At 44.8% G+C, this 18,248-nt stretch overlaps 1 protein-coding gene across 4 annotated transcripts in view; it reads right to left on the bottom strand.

The window, feature by feature from the left end:
- The window catches only part of CRACR2A (calcium release activated channel regulator 2A), a 121,869-nt gene that overhangs the window by 31,360 nt on the left and 72,261 nt on the right, over window positions 1-18,248 (bottom strand). For all 4 annotated transcript variants that reach the window (XM_025209109.1, XM_006027820.3, XM_025209110.1 and 1 more), the window contains 3 exons: window positions 16,654-16,735; window positions 14,489-14,603; window positions 12,770-12,871 (listed from right to left, as the gene is read on the bottom strand). In XM_025209109.1, coding sequence (XP_025064894.1) covers window positions 12,770-12,871; window positions 14,489-14,603; window positions 16,654-16,735 — 299 coding nt within the window. The remainder of the gene's footprint in view (window positions 1-12,769; window positions 12,872-14,488; window positions 14,604-16,653; window positions 16,736-18,248) is intronic.

Below are 18,248 nucleotides of genomic sequence, written 5' to 3'. Positions count from 1 at the left end.
CTCTACCTTTAGTGCCCATTCTGATCCTGAACTACTGAAATTAAAGGGAGATTTATTATCAAATACAATGGATGCAGGATCAAACCCCTGAATGCTCAGCACAATGCCAAATAAAGCCCTTGTTGCTGAGAAAGTCTCCTGCATCATTTCAAAATTTTGTTCCTGCAGCACTGACGTCAAATAGAGTTTTATTTGGAAATTGAATTAAAAAAAGAGGTCACTTTCCCAAAACAGCTACTTGGCTGAATTAGTTTTCTTCTCAGAGCTCTTACCGGAGATTATATCACCACCCATTAATATTGTTTTCCATGGTATATCTGCCTCACCCCACAAAGATGTATCCATTCTCTTTTTTTCTGTCTTCTCTCCTCCTCTCTGTCTTCTCCTTCCTTGTTATTTATTACTTACACTTAAAATTCAAGGACACAGTTCAGTATCACAGAAAACATCATGAACAAAGAAAATGTGGTATTCAGTCACATTCAGGTCTGCTGGGTTAATCCTAGTTATAGGGATGCAACAGTCTTTATACTGCAGGTACTTTGCATGGATTTTTCTTTGTCAAAATCAGTTGTTACTGTAGCTTCTCTGGTTTTGGCCTTCAGTCCTACTCAGTTATGGGGTCAGTAGCTTGGATGTTCCTTCTCCTCTTGTCCCATTCAGTGGTATTTTCTGTTCTTAACTCCATGTTTGTTCATGTATTTCCTGACTAGATCCTTCCATTTCAACCTTGGCCATCCTCTCTTCCTCTTCTCTTCAATTTTCATCTTCTTTACACTTCCCACTATATTTCCTATGCAGAACTCCCCTGAGCGCTCTCAGCCTGGCCTCTCTGGATTTCTCAGCAATAGTCTTTACACCCAACTATTTCCTCATATTGTTATTTCCGTGTCCCCCTCTCAGTGAAATATCCAACATTCACTTTAGCATCCTCATTTTAGTCTCTTGACTTCCTTTTCCTCTTTCCTTCTCACTGACCAGGTTTCCTTTCTATAGTGTGTTGAGAGATGTAACCATTTTGACAGTACTAAATTATACCAGTATAAAGTATTTCAGCATAATCTCTTCACTCCCATATGTGGAACTAAACCACTAACTTTGAACCTATTTTATTTAGTTTAGCTCTACTTATGCTGGCACAGGAATGGATAGATGCAGCAGTTAGAATTAAAGCAGCTGCTAAACACCCAAGCAGCAAATCCCCCCTCCCTTTTAGGAAGGTTCAGAATTATGGTCTTGTCAACAGCCCTAACAACACTGTCAGGTCACAAGTCTGGCATCCTTTTATCTTATCCAGTACCATATTTACTCAATTCTAAGATGAGGTGTTTTTTAACCCCCATTCAATGTCTTAGAATGAAGTAATTAGTAAAAATGCACCACCTCCAGACAGCACTGGGTCCAACACTGCTCTCTGGCCCCATCCTGATTCCTTCACTGCTCCCTAGAGCTCAGTGGCCTGGCTCAGCAGGGAGCAAAGGAGCAGCACAGGACCCAGCAGAGAACCAGAGAAAAGGAGGGGCTCAGTGTGAAGTCAGAGGGAATTGTAGGATCCAGTGCTGATTCCTTCACTGCTCTCTGGCTCCCTGCTGGGTCCTGCACTGCCCTTTGCCTCCCTGTTGAGCCAGGGAGCAGTGAGGGAATCAACATGGAGCCAGTGCAACAGGACCCAGAGCATAGCCAGAGAGTAGCAAGGAAATCAGTGCAAGTGCAGCATGCGGCAGTAGCAAAGACAAGAGGGAACTACCATGGGATGCAAGTGGCTGGTGAGAGGCAGGCAGTGGGAGGGAGCAGATATCAGGGGGGAAAGCACGCTTTTATAATTGTCCATGTATAGAATTAATTTTGGGGAGGTGGTTCTAAATTCAAAGTCATCTTGGATTCCGGTAAATATGGACTTGACAACTCCTTTCAGTTTTTTCCATCCCATTTCAACCCTCTTTCTTACTTCTGCTGCACAGTTGCCTTTGTCATTTGAGATTCCAAGCACATGAATGAATGTTCCTGACTTTCATGAAATCCCCTTTTCTATCCTTCACTACTTTGTCTTCCAAACCACATCTGCTACCCATCACTACATCTGTTCTTCTGATTCTTTTTTAGACTGCCTTTCTCTAAAAGTTTTAAGACTTTTCAGCCATGGGCTTAGCACAGAACCTGGGTGCTGGGCCAAAGACTTCTGTCATTCTATCTGCAGTTCTGACCTCTCTATAGATTGTTTCTACCACTTGCAGAATCTTTTCTGACACTCCTGCCTTTCTCCAACACCAATGTACTGACTAATGGGAATACTATCAAATGCCTTGTCCATGTCCAAAAATGCAAAATATAGATCCTTATTCCTCTCTTGGAACTTTTCCCTGCATCTATCTCATCACTAATACTGCATCTGTGGTTCTCTTACCTTCTACAAATTCAAACTACACTTCATGTATTTTTATTCACTCTCTGCTGCTTGTCCACAATCCTGTCAGGGGTGGAACAGATATCTCCTTTCGTCACTTTTGTGGCACCATACAATGTTTATGGCGACAAAAAGACTAAGCACACAGACATTCATGCCCCTTGGCACACCACAAATAGTAGCTGCATTCAAGGGTGCTCTACAAAGGTGGTCTCAATTGTGCTGCTATTTAGTGGTAGATGTCTGCTCTTGTGCCATAAAGTACAGGCAGCCTGGAGATGCTCGCATCCTCTAACTTAGCAATGGGCAATCATCTTAGCCAGATGGCCACTTAAGGAGTTTTAGTGAGCTGTCGCGGGTCAGGTCAGCACCCTCCCCCACTAACTAACAAAAACTCCCGAAGTGGCCCCCACACTTGGCCGGGTGGCTGGGACTGGGCCGCAGGCGGGTGGGGAGCAGCATCCAGGAGTGGGACAGGTGGGCGGGGCCAGGGCCAGGGCTAGGATTGGGATTGCAGGGTGATGAAAGCGCAGGGACAGGGCCTGTGGCAGAGCCATGATCTACTCCCTAAACGCCCCTGCAATGGGCACCTGTTCTGTGGGCAGGGGGGCATGGGGAGCAGATTGCAGGTCTGCCCCCCGGGGCTCAGCCTTGTGCTGTCACTGCCTTGTGATCCCTGTCACAAACCAAATTAAGTAGTGCCCATGTCACAAACGAGTAAAACCATTCAAAACAGTTTTAGTCTGCACTAGGTTAACTAAGAGTTAACTAACAAGAAGATAGTAACAGTTTTTTTGCTGCGCATGTCAAAAAGAAATTTATAACTGCGACACCAACATGAAATAGAACTTAGCCTTCTGTGCTGTACATAAATCATTATAATTGGTCAAAGAAAACAAAGAGTAACCCTATGATAACACCCTAGCGAAGACCACTATACAATTGGCGATTCTAATTAAATTTATGATGTGGCGAAAAACAATTGGCTATCATACAAACAAAACCCTGCTGCATTTCCGCCAAAGTCGAAGACAACTCTGTCCGCACCTTGGAGTAAATCTGACAATTTGATCAGTTGTCAGTGTCTTCCCGCCGCGACCTCCCTGGCATACCCTTGACCCGCATGCCCGATAAGACCGCCGGCCCGTATATATCTCTGCAGACCGACCGAATGACTCTAAGATGTAACTAACTAAGTATATCTGACCTCCGTCTTTCACCACCTTGACGGCGTGAGTAAATAATCTTGCTTTGCAACCGATATGCGTCCACCTAATTAATTCCACTCCATGCGTCACAAGTACCCGCCTGACGGACCCTTAACTGCCCGGGTGGGAGTCAGGGAGAGCTGCTGGCCGGCTGCCCTGGGTCCCGACAATCCCATGGCCTCTATGGAGGCCAGTCCAGGAGGAATGTGTGGCTGGGATAGGGCCAGTGGGAGCTGTGTCCGGGAGTAGGATGGGTGGACAGGGCTAAGGCAGGGATTGTGAGGTGGTGACAGCACAGGATTGGGGCCTGAGAGAGCTGTGATCTGTACCCTGCATGCCTCTGCCCACAGAACTGGCACCCATTGCAGGGGCATGCAGGCAGAAGATCGCAGCTCTGCCCTGGGATCCGGCCCCACATTGTCACTGCCCCGCAATCCCAATGCCCAGCACTGCCCAACCTGCTCCTGGATGCCACTCCATGCCTGGAGCCCCATCCCATCCACCTGGCCACATGCCCTGTCCATGTGGGTCCCAGCTGGTCTTGATGGAGACCTCACCTGCCCACTTAGTTTGGCGCTCCTGGTGATGGATGTGGGGCAGTTGGGCAAGGGTGCCTAGTTAGTGGGGCTGGGTCTGGCAGCGGCGGCCAGAAGGAACCACTGCTGGGGCTGCCAGGAAACAGTCCACCCATTGAACTGCACCAGCCCTGCTGTGTGCCCTGGGGTGATAGGACCGGCTGCACACACCATGGCCCAAGGTGCTCCCTATGCTTGGGCCAGGCAGAGTTGAGGGATCTGTTGCAGGCCAGACAAAATGCCATGGCAGGCCAGATCCAGCCCACTGGCCATATTTTGTCCATCCTTGCTCTAAATGCCTATGGCAGGTGCTCTGGGGGCTTCAGGGACCTGATCTTGCCCACCCTGGGAGTTCCCAGGCAGGATCAGGCCCCTCAAACCCTGGGAGCACCTACTTGGCTTTCCCCATTTACACAGACGTGGCCCCAAGATCTCTGGGGCACATCTCAGTAAGCAAGGAAAGTTCGGGTTTCCCTGATTATGACGATGCATCCCTGGGATCTCTGCAGCACACCTTGGTAAGCAGGAAAAGCTGGGATTTCTTGGAGATTCTGGGGACATCTCTCTGAGCAGCAAATTGGCAGCTTTCCCTTCTTACACTGAGACACAACATCTCAGTATGTGGGGAAAGGTGAGCAGGTGCTTTTAGGGCTTGTGGAGCCTGATTTTGCATGCGAATCCCTGGGGTGTGTGAAACCAAGCCCCTCAAGCACCTTGCCCATTATCCTACAACATCACAGGCAGGACAACAGGTGAAATGCATTTTGCCCAATGAAGTGGATCAGATGTGCCAGGGCACATCCTGGCAAAGCTGATCCTCTTTGTTTGGTGAGATCTATTTCTACCCTCAGAGACTTCCATCACATATTGCACAAGCATTATTCCTTTTTTAGCTTACATATCTTAGCACATCATCCATTTGCTTATACACGGGTATTATCTTACCTTTCGCCCAGCCCTTTGGAGTTCTCCCTTGATGCCAAATTTCCTTCAGATGTCACCAGACCCCATTGCCTTTCATAATCTCTGAGGTTATTCCTCAAACTACAAGCTTCATCAGATTTCATTTTTGCTAAAGCTCTATTTACTACTTCTCTTACTATTTATGGGTCTGGTCCTTCCACTTTCCCTATTTAACTCTCAGCTTTTCTTTCTTTTTCAATGTATAGTTGTTCAAAATGATTGTTACTGCATCTGTACTTATTACATTGCTTTTTATGAAACTTTTATAAAATTCCAATTTCCCAACTCCAATTAAATGCTCTTATCTCAATGGATTTCTTTAGAAATACTCTGCAACCCTAAATAGTAGAGCTGCTTGAAATTTTATCAAATTTCAAAATCTAATGAAATTTCAAATGATAAAAATGGGGAAAAGTGCATAACATTTTTATTTAATGAATTCATTCAAAATGAATTTTCATCATTTTTACCCATTTTACAGCTAGCCTGATTTTATCAAACAATTTTTAAAAACTCATGAATTCACTACAAGCGGTACTAAAGCATGGAAGTTTCACCTACTCAAGTGATCTCTATTTCCCCTTCACATTCACCATAAGAAACCATAACAGCATAAACTAAAAACACTACTTGAAGGTCTCTGTTCTGGTCCAAACTAATGTGGCAGGGTAAGCTGTTCTTAGCTTTGTGATTAACCTCTCTACCTTGATCTATTAGGGCCCAAGCAGAAGTTTTGTTTAAAAAGAATCTGAAATGAGCAGGAAGTTTTGCAAGGATTTCCATAGACATTGGATCACATCCTCAGTGAACTTCAGAACATCCTGCATGACTCAACCTCTTTTCTCAATTTTACCCCATTAAGAACCATCCCCATATCCTTCCTGAATTAGCAACAGGAAGGATGTAGGGATGGAGCTGGTGTTGTAGTGATGTAGAGAGATCTGTGGCCTTGTTGGGAAGGTCTTTTTAAAGATCTGCTTTTCAGTATTTCATTTTATGCAAATTGATGTGGGGATCCTCGTTTTGTGCGTTTAAAAATCCCAAATTCTCTGATAAAAATCCCAAATTGTATGATCAAAAACCCACAAATCCACCTTTATTTTTGCAATTAGAATGAAATGCCACTATATATAGGGTGTGTGTGTGTGTGTGTGGGGGGGGGGTTGTGTGTGTGTAGTTTTATTGATATATTTACAATTTTAAAGGAATTTGGAAGCCTACCAGTGCCTCAATCATTATAATAAAATAAATTCTAAATACTTATATATTTTAGCATTTGATTTTGGGATTTTTTTTAATAGGAAAATAAAAGCTCCCCCTGCCCGCTTTGCCCACCAGGATGTGGGTCCAACTGTGGCTGTCGCCCCCACTGTTTTGTGGCACTGAGCCCCCCGGTCCCCCGCCCCTCCCTTCCAAGCCACAGCCCCGCCCCACCCCCAGCCCTACCAATGTCCCCCACTCCTGAACCATAGCCCCCCGGCCCTGCTGTTGCCCCTCACTCCCAAACCACAGCCCTTACAGCCCTGCTGGCTCCCCTCACTCCCAGCCCACAGCCCGCTGGTACTGCCACTGCCCCTCACTCCTGACCCACAGGCCCCCATCCCCAGTGTGTGGGTGTGTTGGGAAGGGGGGGGGTGTGACCACAGGTGACGTGGGGGTGGGAGAGAGCACAGGCCACACATCAGGGAGTGGGGGAGCACGTGCCCCCTCAACTTTCTGCACCCACAGTGAGGCATGGGGTTGGAGGCAGGGCATACTAGCTTCAGGCAGGAGCTTCCTCCATGGATCAGAGGGCAGGAGGGAGTGCTATGCTGCCATGGCTGCCAAGGTGAGGCACCTCCTGCACATCTGGGGCACAGCTCCACACCACCACCACTGCCGCAGCTCACCTTGGCGGCCATGGCAGCACAGCGCTCTCTCCTGCGCTGGGTCCCGCCTGCTGGACAGCAGAGCTTGCTCTTGCCCAGAGCTGGTCTGGCTCAGCTGCATCCCTGCATCCCGCTGCGGGTGCAGAAATCTCGGAGGGTGCATGCCCTCCCCACCGCCACATTGCCTTGGCACCCCCGCCCCCCTCTGCCATGTCACCTGTCCCCTCCCCACCACAGACTTACCTGGAGGGAGCTGCAGGAGCTGCTCTGCACCAAGGCTTAGCTGCAACATGCACGGGCACATGCACATGAATGTGGCACCCCCTGCCTCTGATTGCCTTCCCCCTCTTCATCCAGCCCCAAGCAGCCTCTTGCAGGCTGGAACTCTGCTAGCATGCAAGGGGACACGTACAGTTTCCCACATTTTTCTCTTTAAAAGGAGTAATCCCTGATTTTTTTACTTTAAAGGAGAAAATCTGCATTTTTGCACAGCAAATGGAAAACCCATCACTGTTGATGAGCATGGCATTTAAGTGATTATGCTGAGTCCAGAAATAAGTTCAAACAGAAAGAAAGACATTCTTTACACTGGATTTCCATTTGTTTTATGGAGAGCTAACAGAGTGCACAAGTTCTGAATATTAATGTGCTGACTGAATATTAATGTGATGAATAACTATTTTAATGATATAGAGACTAAAGCTCTTCCCTGCTCTTCTCAGGACAGATTCAGAGCAGAAAACACTTCTCTCCTAAGCGGTAACTTTCCTGGTTATATGGCTTAATGACCACGTAAGTGTCAAGTCTGAAATCAAATGTATGCACAGGGCAAATCTCCTTTGCTTTATGACATAGGAAAGTTCTCAGACCCATAGCAGAAAATTTAGACAGCATATGGATAATACACAGGAACCAAACTGTGATTGCCACTGTCCCTGCTTTTCTCTTCTACAACATATCATCTAAGGAGAAATCATGTAAGTGATGCTGACATGAATCAGAAGGGATTCTTTGACAAATGCCACATAGCACAGAAAATCCTATGTGTGGGATAATGAGTTATTTCTATTGAGGCTAATCATTCATTTCTGCTGGGCTGACAAACACGAAAGTCAGTCTGGAAATAGATGGTGCAATTCCTTTGAACTTTGGAAGAAGTATTTACAGCATGAACCTGAAGTAGAGTTCAGATAATCAGATCTGGGCATATGAGCACCGGATAGAGATATATCTAATTATTCATATGAGAGATGCACCTGTTTATTCTAGCACAGGAATTAGCCAATGAACTTGAAACAGCACCTAAAGAATGAGGCAAAACCAAACGTACAACTAATCGTTAAACAAGAAGAGTGATTTGGACAATTACCACTCCGTAACATAGCTGTCGAAGAACCTCCTCAAGTAAAGAAAGTAGCTATTGCCACATTGCCTGGGGCTTCTAAAACCAGACAAAAAATAAAGGAGATGAAAGAAAAAAACAAAAGAGAAATGCCATAGGGAATAAGCTGGGAGCCATACTAAGCACAATTTGCATATTTTGTCCTTTGTTGAATTTCATCATACTTTTCTCCTCAAGGGCTAAATTGCTAGACAACTCTCCCCATAAGCAGGAGAGCTGGCTTCTATACGCTCCTCAGATGGAGAGGATTAAAACCTTTATCTCCCACTTTTCAGGAAAATGTCCTAAAAACCAGGCTATGAGCTAATCTGGGAAGGTGGCCCAGACTGCAATTCACAGGTCCAGAAGGTAGGGAAGAGAGACAAAGCCTCCTCTGTAGTCCAGGGGGGAGGGAGTCCTGGATGTCAGTCCCAATTGCCAAGACTGTTTATGTTCAGACAATCACTGGTTAAAAAAACAGGATTAGCCCTATTAGCAGTGACATTTCTTGAGTGCTAGTCCAAGGCCTCAAAACCATGGCCATCCTTTCTCCTTTTTCTTATGCTTCTCAAATAGTTGGCACTAGTCACTTCACAAGACTTCCTTTAATGGGTCAACATTCCTCCACTGGGGCTGCACTGTGTCCCTGGTACACCCTAAAGCAGTGGTACCCATGAGGGCTTCTGCTTGGTTCTACACCATGTTGTTGAACTTGTGAGATCTGGGAGACCTAATGACCAAACTTCCACGCATAAACAAGAGCTGCACTATATGTACACTGTCTACAAAGATTCTTGGAAACTTACTCATGATGGACCAATAAATGGGTATAAATAAGTCTTTGCTTCTCTGAGGTTACCATATTTTCCAGTGTGCAAGATGTACCTGTATATATTGCCCTTAAAAACATGAAAACTGCAGAAAAACAGTTTGAAAAATAAATTTGATTTTATTTTGTTAAAACTTTCATTACAATCATTTGCCTGTATTTTTTGGCATGTAGCTATGGTGTATAAAATGCACCTCAATTTTAATGCCTACTTTTTCCAGGGGAAGGAGGGAATCTATCTTTAAAACCAGAGTAATATGATGATGAACCTATGAAGGTTTATGCCAAAAAGAAGATAAGGCTCAGTGTAGTTTTGAGTGCTTTACATGTCAGTCATGTAATTATTCATTTTCAGTACCTCAACTGGATTTATTAATGAAGATGTCATAAGTGGTTTCATAGGAACTACATTGTTATTTAGCAATAATTAATATTCTATTAAAATAAAAAGTGTTATTGTAAGTGAATTCCTATAATTGAATGATGATTACACCTTACCTTTGCTCCATCAAAATAAACATTCATTCGCTTGAATGTTAGCATTGCTGTTGTGTTGTTTTACTTCCGTAAAACATTTTATTTCCTTACATGCCATATTACAATTAACAACTGGGTGAGCTGTAAATTCAGTATCTCAGTGCGTTTCATCTTTGCTTTACTAGCTGCAATTCTTCAAAAGAGATAAATGACATGCAGACACCTACTTCCCTCCTTTACCTTTTTTTTGGCATAAGGATTCAGTAATAATACCCTGGAGTCATCCCTAGCTGGAAGTCTCCTGGGCCTGAAATTATACCTGCACTTGGATGCTTACCAAAAATATATGTATCAAACAGACTTGTTAAATACAGAAACTCTGAGGTATTAAGGGGGCTGACTTTTCTTTCACTGAAGTCATTAGGAATTTCACTGACTGCAAAGGGACTGCAATCAGAACCAAATAAAACAGCCTCCTCCATCCTATAAAATATAACAGAAATTGTCATCTAGCACCATGGAGTTCTATATGTGGAGATAGGCTTGGAGCAGGCGGTCTTAAGTCAAAGCAGCAGATGACCCTAAATCAATTCTCTCCACATGCCCAAAAACTGACCTTAGCTATACTGGTGCTAATCCTTTACTGAATATTGGAGAAAGCAACGAATCCCTTAAGAGTTACCAATCAGTGGAACTGTTTGCATAAAATGTATTTACATACATATAGGTATAATCCAGCACTATTCAATTCAGTTATGTTCCTGCCCCTTGGGCTAGGGACAGACATTACACATAAACCGGTTTAAGTGATCAGAAACTAGTTTAAACCAGTAACAGAACAGATGCTCAGTGCCCATAAACTGGTTTGAAAATGGCTGAAACGGGTTTGTGATAAACCTGGTTGAATGTAGCATCAGACTTAACTGATTTGGGTCAAACTGGTTTATGCAATGTCTGTCCCAGACCCCTTCCTCGTTTAAGTTAAACCAGATTCCCACAGCATCCTGGCATGCTTTCTGAGCTAGGACCTCTGCTCCACACCAGAGCTAGCCACTGCCCTCTGCTTCCTGGCTGGAGCTCTGGCAGAGACTGCAGGCACCTGGCCTGGCTTCCCATCTGCTTTCCCTCCCTCACCACTCTCTGCTAAGCAGGGATCCCCCTCCCCCCCGCACCCCACCTTACACAGACACCTCTCAGTATTAGCTAGCATATCACATGCTGACTACATCCATGCTGTGGGAGATGGGACAAAGGACAGTGGCTTCAGACTCTTTGGAGCTAATCAACAGGTCAGTTGGTAATGTCCCTCCATTCCTTCCTTGGAACAAGCTGTTTAAGAAGAGCTTGAACTAACGAGAGATGCTTTTGTTTTGCTGATGGGGTGCTAAATGCTGTGTAAACCCCTGCTGGCTCAGTGAGGGAGGGGGGGCTTCCTAATCAGAATGTCCTGCTGGGGCCTAGACACACCTCCCTCAGCTCAGCATTGTGGAATGGAAGGGAGGGCTGTTCTAGCACCCACTGGCTTCTAGCCTGAGTCACTGCAGGCATGTGCCTGCATTTTTTCAGTGCAGGGGGGATGTCTGTGCAGTTACAAACTGATTCAGCCTAGACAGGCTAGACTAACCTGCAAAGATTGAATCAATTTAGGTTCAGGCTTTTTGACTGTCCCTAGCCTTGGAGTTAACTGTCTTCTGAAGATCTGCACAACGGCTTCTATGTAGGTCCATGCAAAAAATGGAGTGTGCCTGTGCCTATCAACCAATGTTTCTGTTAATTGATAATCTACTGTTACTTAAACTGTTGTCCATGGATCACTGGTAACTTGTACAACACTTTCTGAAGGTTGACAGAATCCTGGGCCCACACCTAACGTCCAACCAAATCACAGTAAAATAAGCTAAAAATAATTTCCTACAAATAACTTCCCTGGAAGCAATTGCTGCAGGTGTCACTTGGATGTTACAAGGATTGTAGAATGAGAGGGAGGTGTCCATATGACACTTTATGATGAACTTATCTACACTTAAAAAAAACCCACAGAAAAACAAAACCCCCCCAAGGAGCTACTCCAACCAGTGCATCAGAACAGACTCAATTAATCCAGTCTGCAGAAGCATGCTAATTCAAACGCTCCAGCAGCCTCTGGGTCTTGTGTATTCAGGGTCCCTGCAATTCAAAATGGCAGCGGGGGTGCTTTAACTAAGGCGTGTTGAAAAAGCCTTAAAGTGCCTCCGCTGTCATTTTGAAGTGCAGGATGCTGAATACACAAGATGCTGCAGGTGCTTTAAGCAGAGTGGCTCTTGGAGCTGCTCTAATTAAAGCATGCCCCACTCCACAACTGGAGCACATGTAAAGATGCCCTCAATGACCAAGCACCATAGTTATAATACAGTAAAAGCTCTGTTATCTGGCATCCCCCAGGAATGGGGGATGCTGGATAACAAAATATGTTAATTGAGTGGCCCTGGCCACTGCTTCTCCCGCCACGTCTGGGGCGTCCCTCCGCCCCTCCCACAGCATCGCTGCCTCTCCCATGGACCATGCAGGACAGGGAGGCGGGCCCCACACAGCCTGTTATGCCCCCGGGCCATGGGGGCTCAGCAGCCCAGGCTGCTTTGCCCTGAGCCGTGGGACCCCAGAGAAATCAGAAGTGCCACAGTGGGCACTTCCAGTTTCACTTTATCTTACACGCCAGCATGCCGGTTAGTGGAGCATGCCAGCTTGTAAGATGCCAGATAACAGAACTTTTGCTGTATTCAGTTTAGGCAAAGCATCAGCTGCAGTTTGCTCAGATAAATGATTTGATAACCAAGTAACAAACAATGAACAAATGAACAAACCTGGCTTTTTATGGATAATATTAATAAAAGAGTTGAGCATGGTAAGCCATTTCTACTGGCCAATTTATAATTCCAGAGGAAGAGGAGATTTTGTTTTTTTTAAGCGATTGTCTTTTAAAAAAAAATTTAACGTACTATGCTTCTAAAAAATAATTCAGTATCCATTGTATGTTCTCCCCTCCACTTTTTATTTTTTGCAAAGCATTTCATTCTAAGTATCATACCTTGGCTAGATGTTCTCCTAGTCCTTTGGGGACTTCTCGCTCTTTTTCATTATCAGTTTTGTTACCCAGCAAAAGAAGAGGTATATTCTCCCCAGCTGCCTCCTGCAGAGCAAAAAACCGCCACAAAATTATGGAAGACATAATTTTTCAATATCAAGCAGAACGTGTTTTGAAAAATGAATACTGATTATGAGACGACAAGCACCTGCAGGTGCTTAAGTGCCAATGCGAAATAAGAATAATACAGTTACTGGATCCAGGAAGCAAAATACTATTGAATAAAGAAATACACCAGGCCTTGAGGGTGGACAAACACAATAAAGGAGATCTTCTGTACTAGAGATTCATCACAATACTTGCTATTCCTTGAATAATGAATAAACATAAAAATCAGTCAAACTAAAAAAACAAATTAGAAATACTGTGCTACACATAGCCACAGGCTATTATCTAGCTTATACTTTGCCAATTAGATGGACATAGACATACTTGCATTTAGATATAATTATACCAACTGAAGTACATAATGTAGCGAGAGATAAAAAGCACAGAACAAATACATTCAATTGAATCTAATTCTGAAGAATGGTAACATTTATTATAAAATAAGGCACTATCGGGACAAATACATTATCATAGCTCCAGCAGGGACTAAATTTACCGCATGATGAAGTTGGCAGGGTGCCAGAGAAGTCAATGCATTTGGCTGTATTTCTTTCAAATCACTGCCAGTTACTATCTCCCCAAATTATTCAGTAAAGACGAATCAACTACTTAAAATATTGGAATTGAAATAAGACCAAGTTTTCCTATCAAAACCTTAATTGTTATCTGCAGGTAATTTTCAATTTGCTGAATTTGTTGCAACTGTAGGATTTTTTTATTAGATAATATATTAAATAAGAGACCTATCAAGCAAATACTTAATATTAGGTTTGCTTCAGTGGAAGTACACCCATTAGTAAGTATTTGGGCAATTTGGCCATAACACCAAAGTGCAGAGCCACCTTGTGGCCACTGCAGAGAACAGTGCTTCTGATAAGAGTGCTCTGATCAATAGTTATCACAAGAGCTCAGCAGATATAACATGGAAAACTGTAGCATGGACTTTCATTGGGTGTTGGTGTACTGACCTTAGAAAACTTTCTTCCCCCCCCCCCCACAAGGAAACTGAATCATCTAGCACCAACTAATTTAACTACACTTACTGGGGATACTGTTCACATGTACATGCAACTCAATAAAAATCCCCCGAGCAAAATATGCCATTGCAAAAATGCCTCTTAGAGATTACATTATTGCTCTGAAGCATATTCCATGTCAGTGACAATGCTAGAGCCCTCAGCTAAATGACCTTTAATAAAGTGCATGCTGATACAGAAACTGGAGAAAGTGGCAATCTTTTTTCAGGATAAACTGAATACCAGGAAATGCTGGAAGGGAAGACACACATCCAATCCATGGATATTTTACTCCTTGAAATTTTAGAGTTATTATTGTTTTAATATCAAATTAAATTTAGGGGTTCTAAAAATAGCTGAATTGGCAGTTATGCAAACTGAGGTCCTACATACAAAATAAATAATTGCTAGAGCTCAAGAAATGCCAGCATCATCTTGTCTCTGCTTTGCACTGCTAATATCCCTTATCTATTAGGAGTATGCCAAGGAATTAGAAGATATGGTCTCGGGTATCTGGATTTAAAGCTATGCAACTCACCTCAATGCTCACAAGCCACTGTTTGACGGATATGAATGTGTCTTTTGCTGTTATGTCATACATCACGACGACACCATCGGCTTTTCTGAAAAACTGCTTGGTAATACTGCGGTACCTGCAAAAAAGAATCTGTTTGTAGCCCTATCCTGGTCAGCCTTAGGAACATGACAATATTCTTACCATACAGTAGTCACAAACTCTACAGCAACCATACTATCCTGTAGCACTGAAGATTTAGATACAGCCATCTAGGACATTTAAACTCTTATGAGCTAAGTTTGAAACACAGCTATAAGGGCACATGCTACCACATAACTTCCCAAATTAGGGGCCAATTTTTCAACTGTTACTCAAATATTCAACTCTTTATTCATCCAAGTAGTCCCAACGAAGTAAGTGGGATTAGTCAGATTGGTATAACGATACTACTTCTAGAGAGCTTTGCAGCTGCAGATCTTAACTGTTTTCCTAAGGGAAAATCATTATTACGATCATTCTATAGATGCATAGTAAACTGAAACATGACCAGTTTTGAGTGAGCTGTTCAAGGTCACACAGCAAGAGATTACCACACCTGGTTATGGATTATTTATGGGTATAAAAACTGAAGACAAACTCTCATTTACTTTGCTTATGTATGAATTTATAGTGAGGAAGTGTATTTCTCCCCTCTATCAAATACAGTCCTTTCGCCTGTTCTAAGTTTGGAACCTGCACTGATTACAATGAGAATTTCACGCTAAATTGAATGCACAATATTCTAGCAAAAGCTTCAGTGAAAACCTAAAAGGAAAAACATGGCTTTACTGAGATGTGTGTAACTAAATACTGTGCATTTCTGTCCCTTTTTCTCTTTCAGTGGAAGTCCATGAAAGTCACTCCCTGTATCAATTATTAAAACAGGGCCGTCCAACTTTCCAATGGCTGGCGGTCAAATCCATGCAGACCATAGGCCCCCGAGGCCACACAATACGCAGGTTTCTGCATCATGCACACCTCCGCCCCTCCCCCCCCGCCCACACACACTGTGCTGTCTTCTCTGCACTTCCCCTGCGATATGCTCACCCTCCACCCCCCACTGCATGGTCTCCTCCATGCTCCTTCCAATGCATACTATCCTCCACTCCCCACCATGTGGGCTTCCCTGCACCTTTCACACTGCTGTTGCATGGTCTCCCCATGTTAGCTCACTGTGCGTTACTTTGAGCTCCCGCTTCCATGCAGACTTCCCTACCTTGCAGGGCCACCTGGAATCCAGAGCCCTGGGCTCCCTGGACCATCCCACCCCCAGGGGCTGTGTCAGTAAATATGTGCTGGAGGACAAGGGTTGGGGGAAGCCTGGAGGCTCTGGCAGCAGCAGCTGGAGCAGTGTGGGGAGCAGTACTTGGGAAGAAATCCAGGGGGCCACAGTTTAAACCCGTGTGGGCCACATGTGACCTGCAGGCTGCCAACTGGACAGCCCTGAATGAAAACATCAACCCAACAAAAATATGTAAACACATTTTTTAAAATCCTGTTGCTGATCTAGGTGGTCCTGTCTTATCAGACCTGTATCTCACCTCTGTCTTCCCACTTCATTATAACCTTGTGTGCCATTACAGGAATTCCTCTTTCCTCTGCACCACTGAACTCAATAGAGCTGGTTAGAAGCCAATTTATTCTCCCATGAACAATTTTCAGGGGTTTCCCTTAATAGAAACCAAAAAATTGGGGGTGGGGGAATATATTTTTATCAGTTTGCAGCAATGAAAAACTGTGATTTTAGGTTTTTTGGTAACCTGACACTAATCTTTTTCTATTTAATGTCTTCATTTAAAATAGAAAAGTTTCCACAGCAACTGGAATGTGTGTGAAAAATGTCAACTTGTTAAAAAAAAAAACTTTTTTGTTGTAAGAAAGTGCTGACCACTTTCCATCAGCTGTACTCCTCCCGTGCATCTTGTAGACTGTTAGAGGCTGACAGCGTACCTGGAACATTCCACTCTACTAGCAGATATCGATTCTTCTGGGAAAGACTCAAAGCAGTAATCTCACTATGATTAAAAGTCATTGGGGACAAGGCCATGCTTGCTGTGCTCCCACTTCTGGGAAGTATGTTTGGGCCCAGGGCTGTTATTTTCTAAATTAATAGCTTACAAGAGAGGAAAGTTCAGACGTTTTCTTACCGTTCCTGCCCAGCGGTGTCCCAGAGTTGCAGGACCACCTGGCTGTTATCCACAGTTATTGTTTTCACACAGTAATCTATACCTAAAAGAAACCACAGCATATGCAGGTCTAATCAAGTATGTGGTGATGTATGATAACAGCATCATGCCCAAATAAGACATTAATTACCATTCTAACCCATTTCATAAGGCATGTAATTAATCCTGGTCCTTTGCATGGGGCTAATAACAGGAACAAGCAGAAGCTTCTATTTGCCACAGAACTTTTAGCAATAGCAAAAACATTGAGGGTTGCATGAATTGATTTAATTCATAAAAAGTCAGGATGAGTGAAATTTTGAAAAGCACCTAAGTGATTTAGTATCTTGTGTCCTGTTGATTGTCAGTGGCAACAGAGCTCTGAAGTCACTTTGGTACATTGCAAATGTTGCTTAAAATGCTTCAATCAAACCTCTCCCAGGCAGGATACTGGATACTTGTGACAATTGCTCCTTCAGCCATTATACTTCATTGTCTTCACTAATGCTTCCTAGCCATGGAATCTACCACAAACTACTGAAACATTCTCCTAAAGCCTGCACCTGCCCCACTGGAGTCCATGGGAATTTTGCCACTAGTTTTAACTGAAAGAGCCCCTGATACCTCCAGTGGGTGATAAAGAAGTAGGATGGAGAACATCCAGATTTCACAGAAGCTGCATCTGGGTTTGTCAAGGTTTTGAATGACTGCTCTATCTATACAGCCTCCTTCAGGGGTGAGCAAAATGCAACCTGACAACTGACTGGATATGGCTCCCAGGCAGGTGTATACTAATACGCCTGCCACTGTGATGCTCCACATGTGAGCCCTGCCCACTCCCACCCCAGGCAGCCCATACCCTCCGACAGCCCTGGCCCTGTTACCAGCCAGCGTGCACAGCTTTCTGGTGGGTTGCTCCTGGTGCAGCTGCAGGAGCCCAAGTTACTGCTCAGCTCCCCCTGCCTCCAGTGGCTGCTCCTCCTCCTCCTGCCTCTGCTGTGCTGCTTTGGGCAGCAGGTAGCACAGGGAAGCAATGGTGGCTGTGGGGGATGTGTGCCAGGTAGCAGATGCCCAGCCAAGCAGGGGAGAAGCTGCAGTTGGGCAGCTCCTGCCCCAGCACACAGAGCTCCTGCTTCAGCTCCCAGATACCTTCCACCCACTCCACCCACCTTCAGGTGGTGGTTCAACATGCCAGGCAGGCAGAGTGGGTGGAAAGTGGCCTGGAGCTGGAGCCCCACACAGAGGCAGCAGCTGCCCAGCTGCAACTTCCCTCTGATGGGCACCTGCTGCCTAGCATGTATCCCCATGCCTTCCCCGGGTTACCTCATGCCTGGAGGGACACAGCAGGGGCAGGAGGAGGAGGAGGAAGAGCCACTGGAGGCAGCAGCTCCACCAGGAAGCTGTGTGCACTGGTTGGGGTTGGGGTCAGGTGGGTGGTGCTGTCTGGTGGGGGTAGGGCAGGTGGGGGTGGAAGCATGGCACAGGTTGGCCCAGGAGAGAGCAGGCAGGGCTCAGCCCCAGGAGGAGCACCAACAGGGCAGCCGAGGGCTGGATGGGGTAGGGGGGGGGCTGCACTT

This window comes from Alligator sinensis, unplaced genomic scaffold (assembly GCF_000455745.1).
Source record: "Alligator sinensis unplaced genomic scaffold, ASM45574v1 scaffold177_1, whole genome shotgun sequence".
NCBI lineage: Eukaryota > Metazoa > Chordata > Crocodylia > Alligatoridae > Alligator > Alligator sinensis.
Note: the sequence above shows the minus strand (reverse complement) of the source record. Positions and strands in the feature narration are given on the sequence as shown.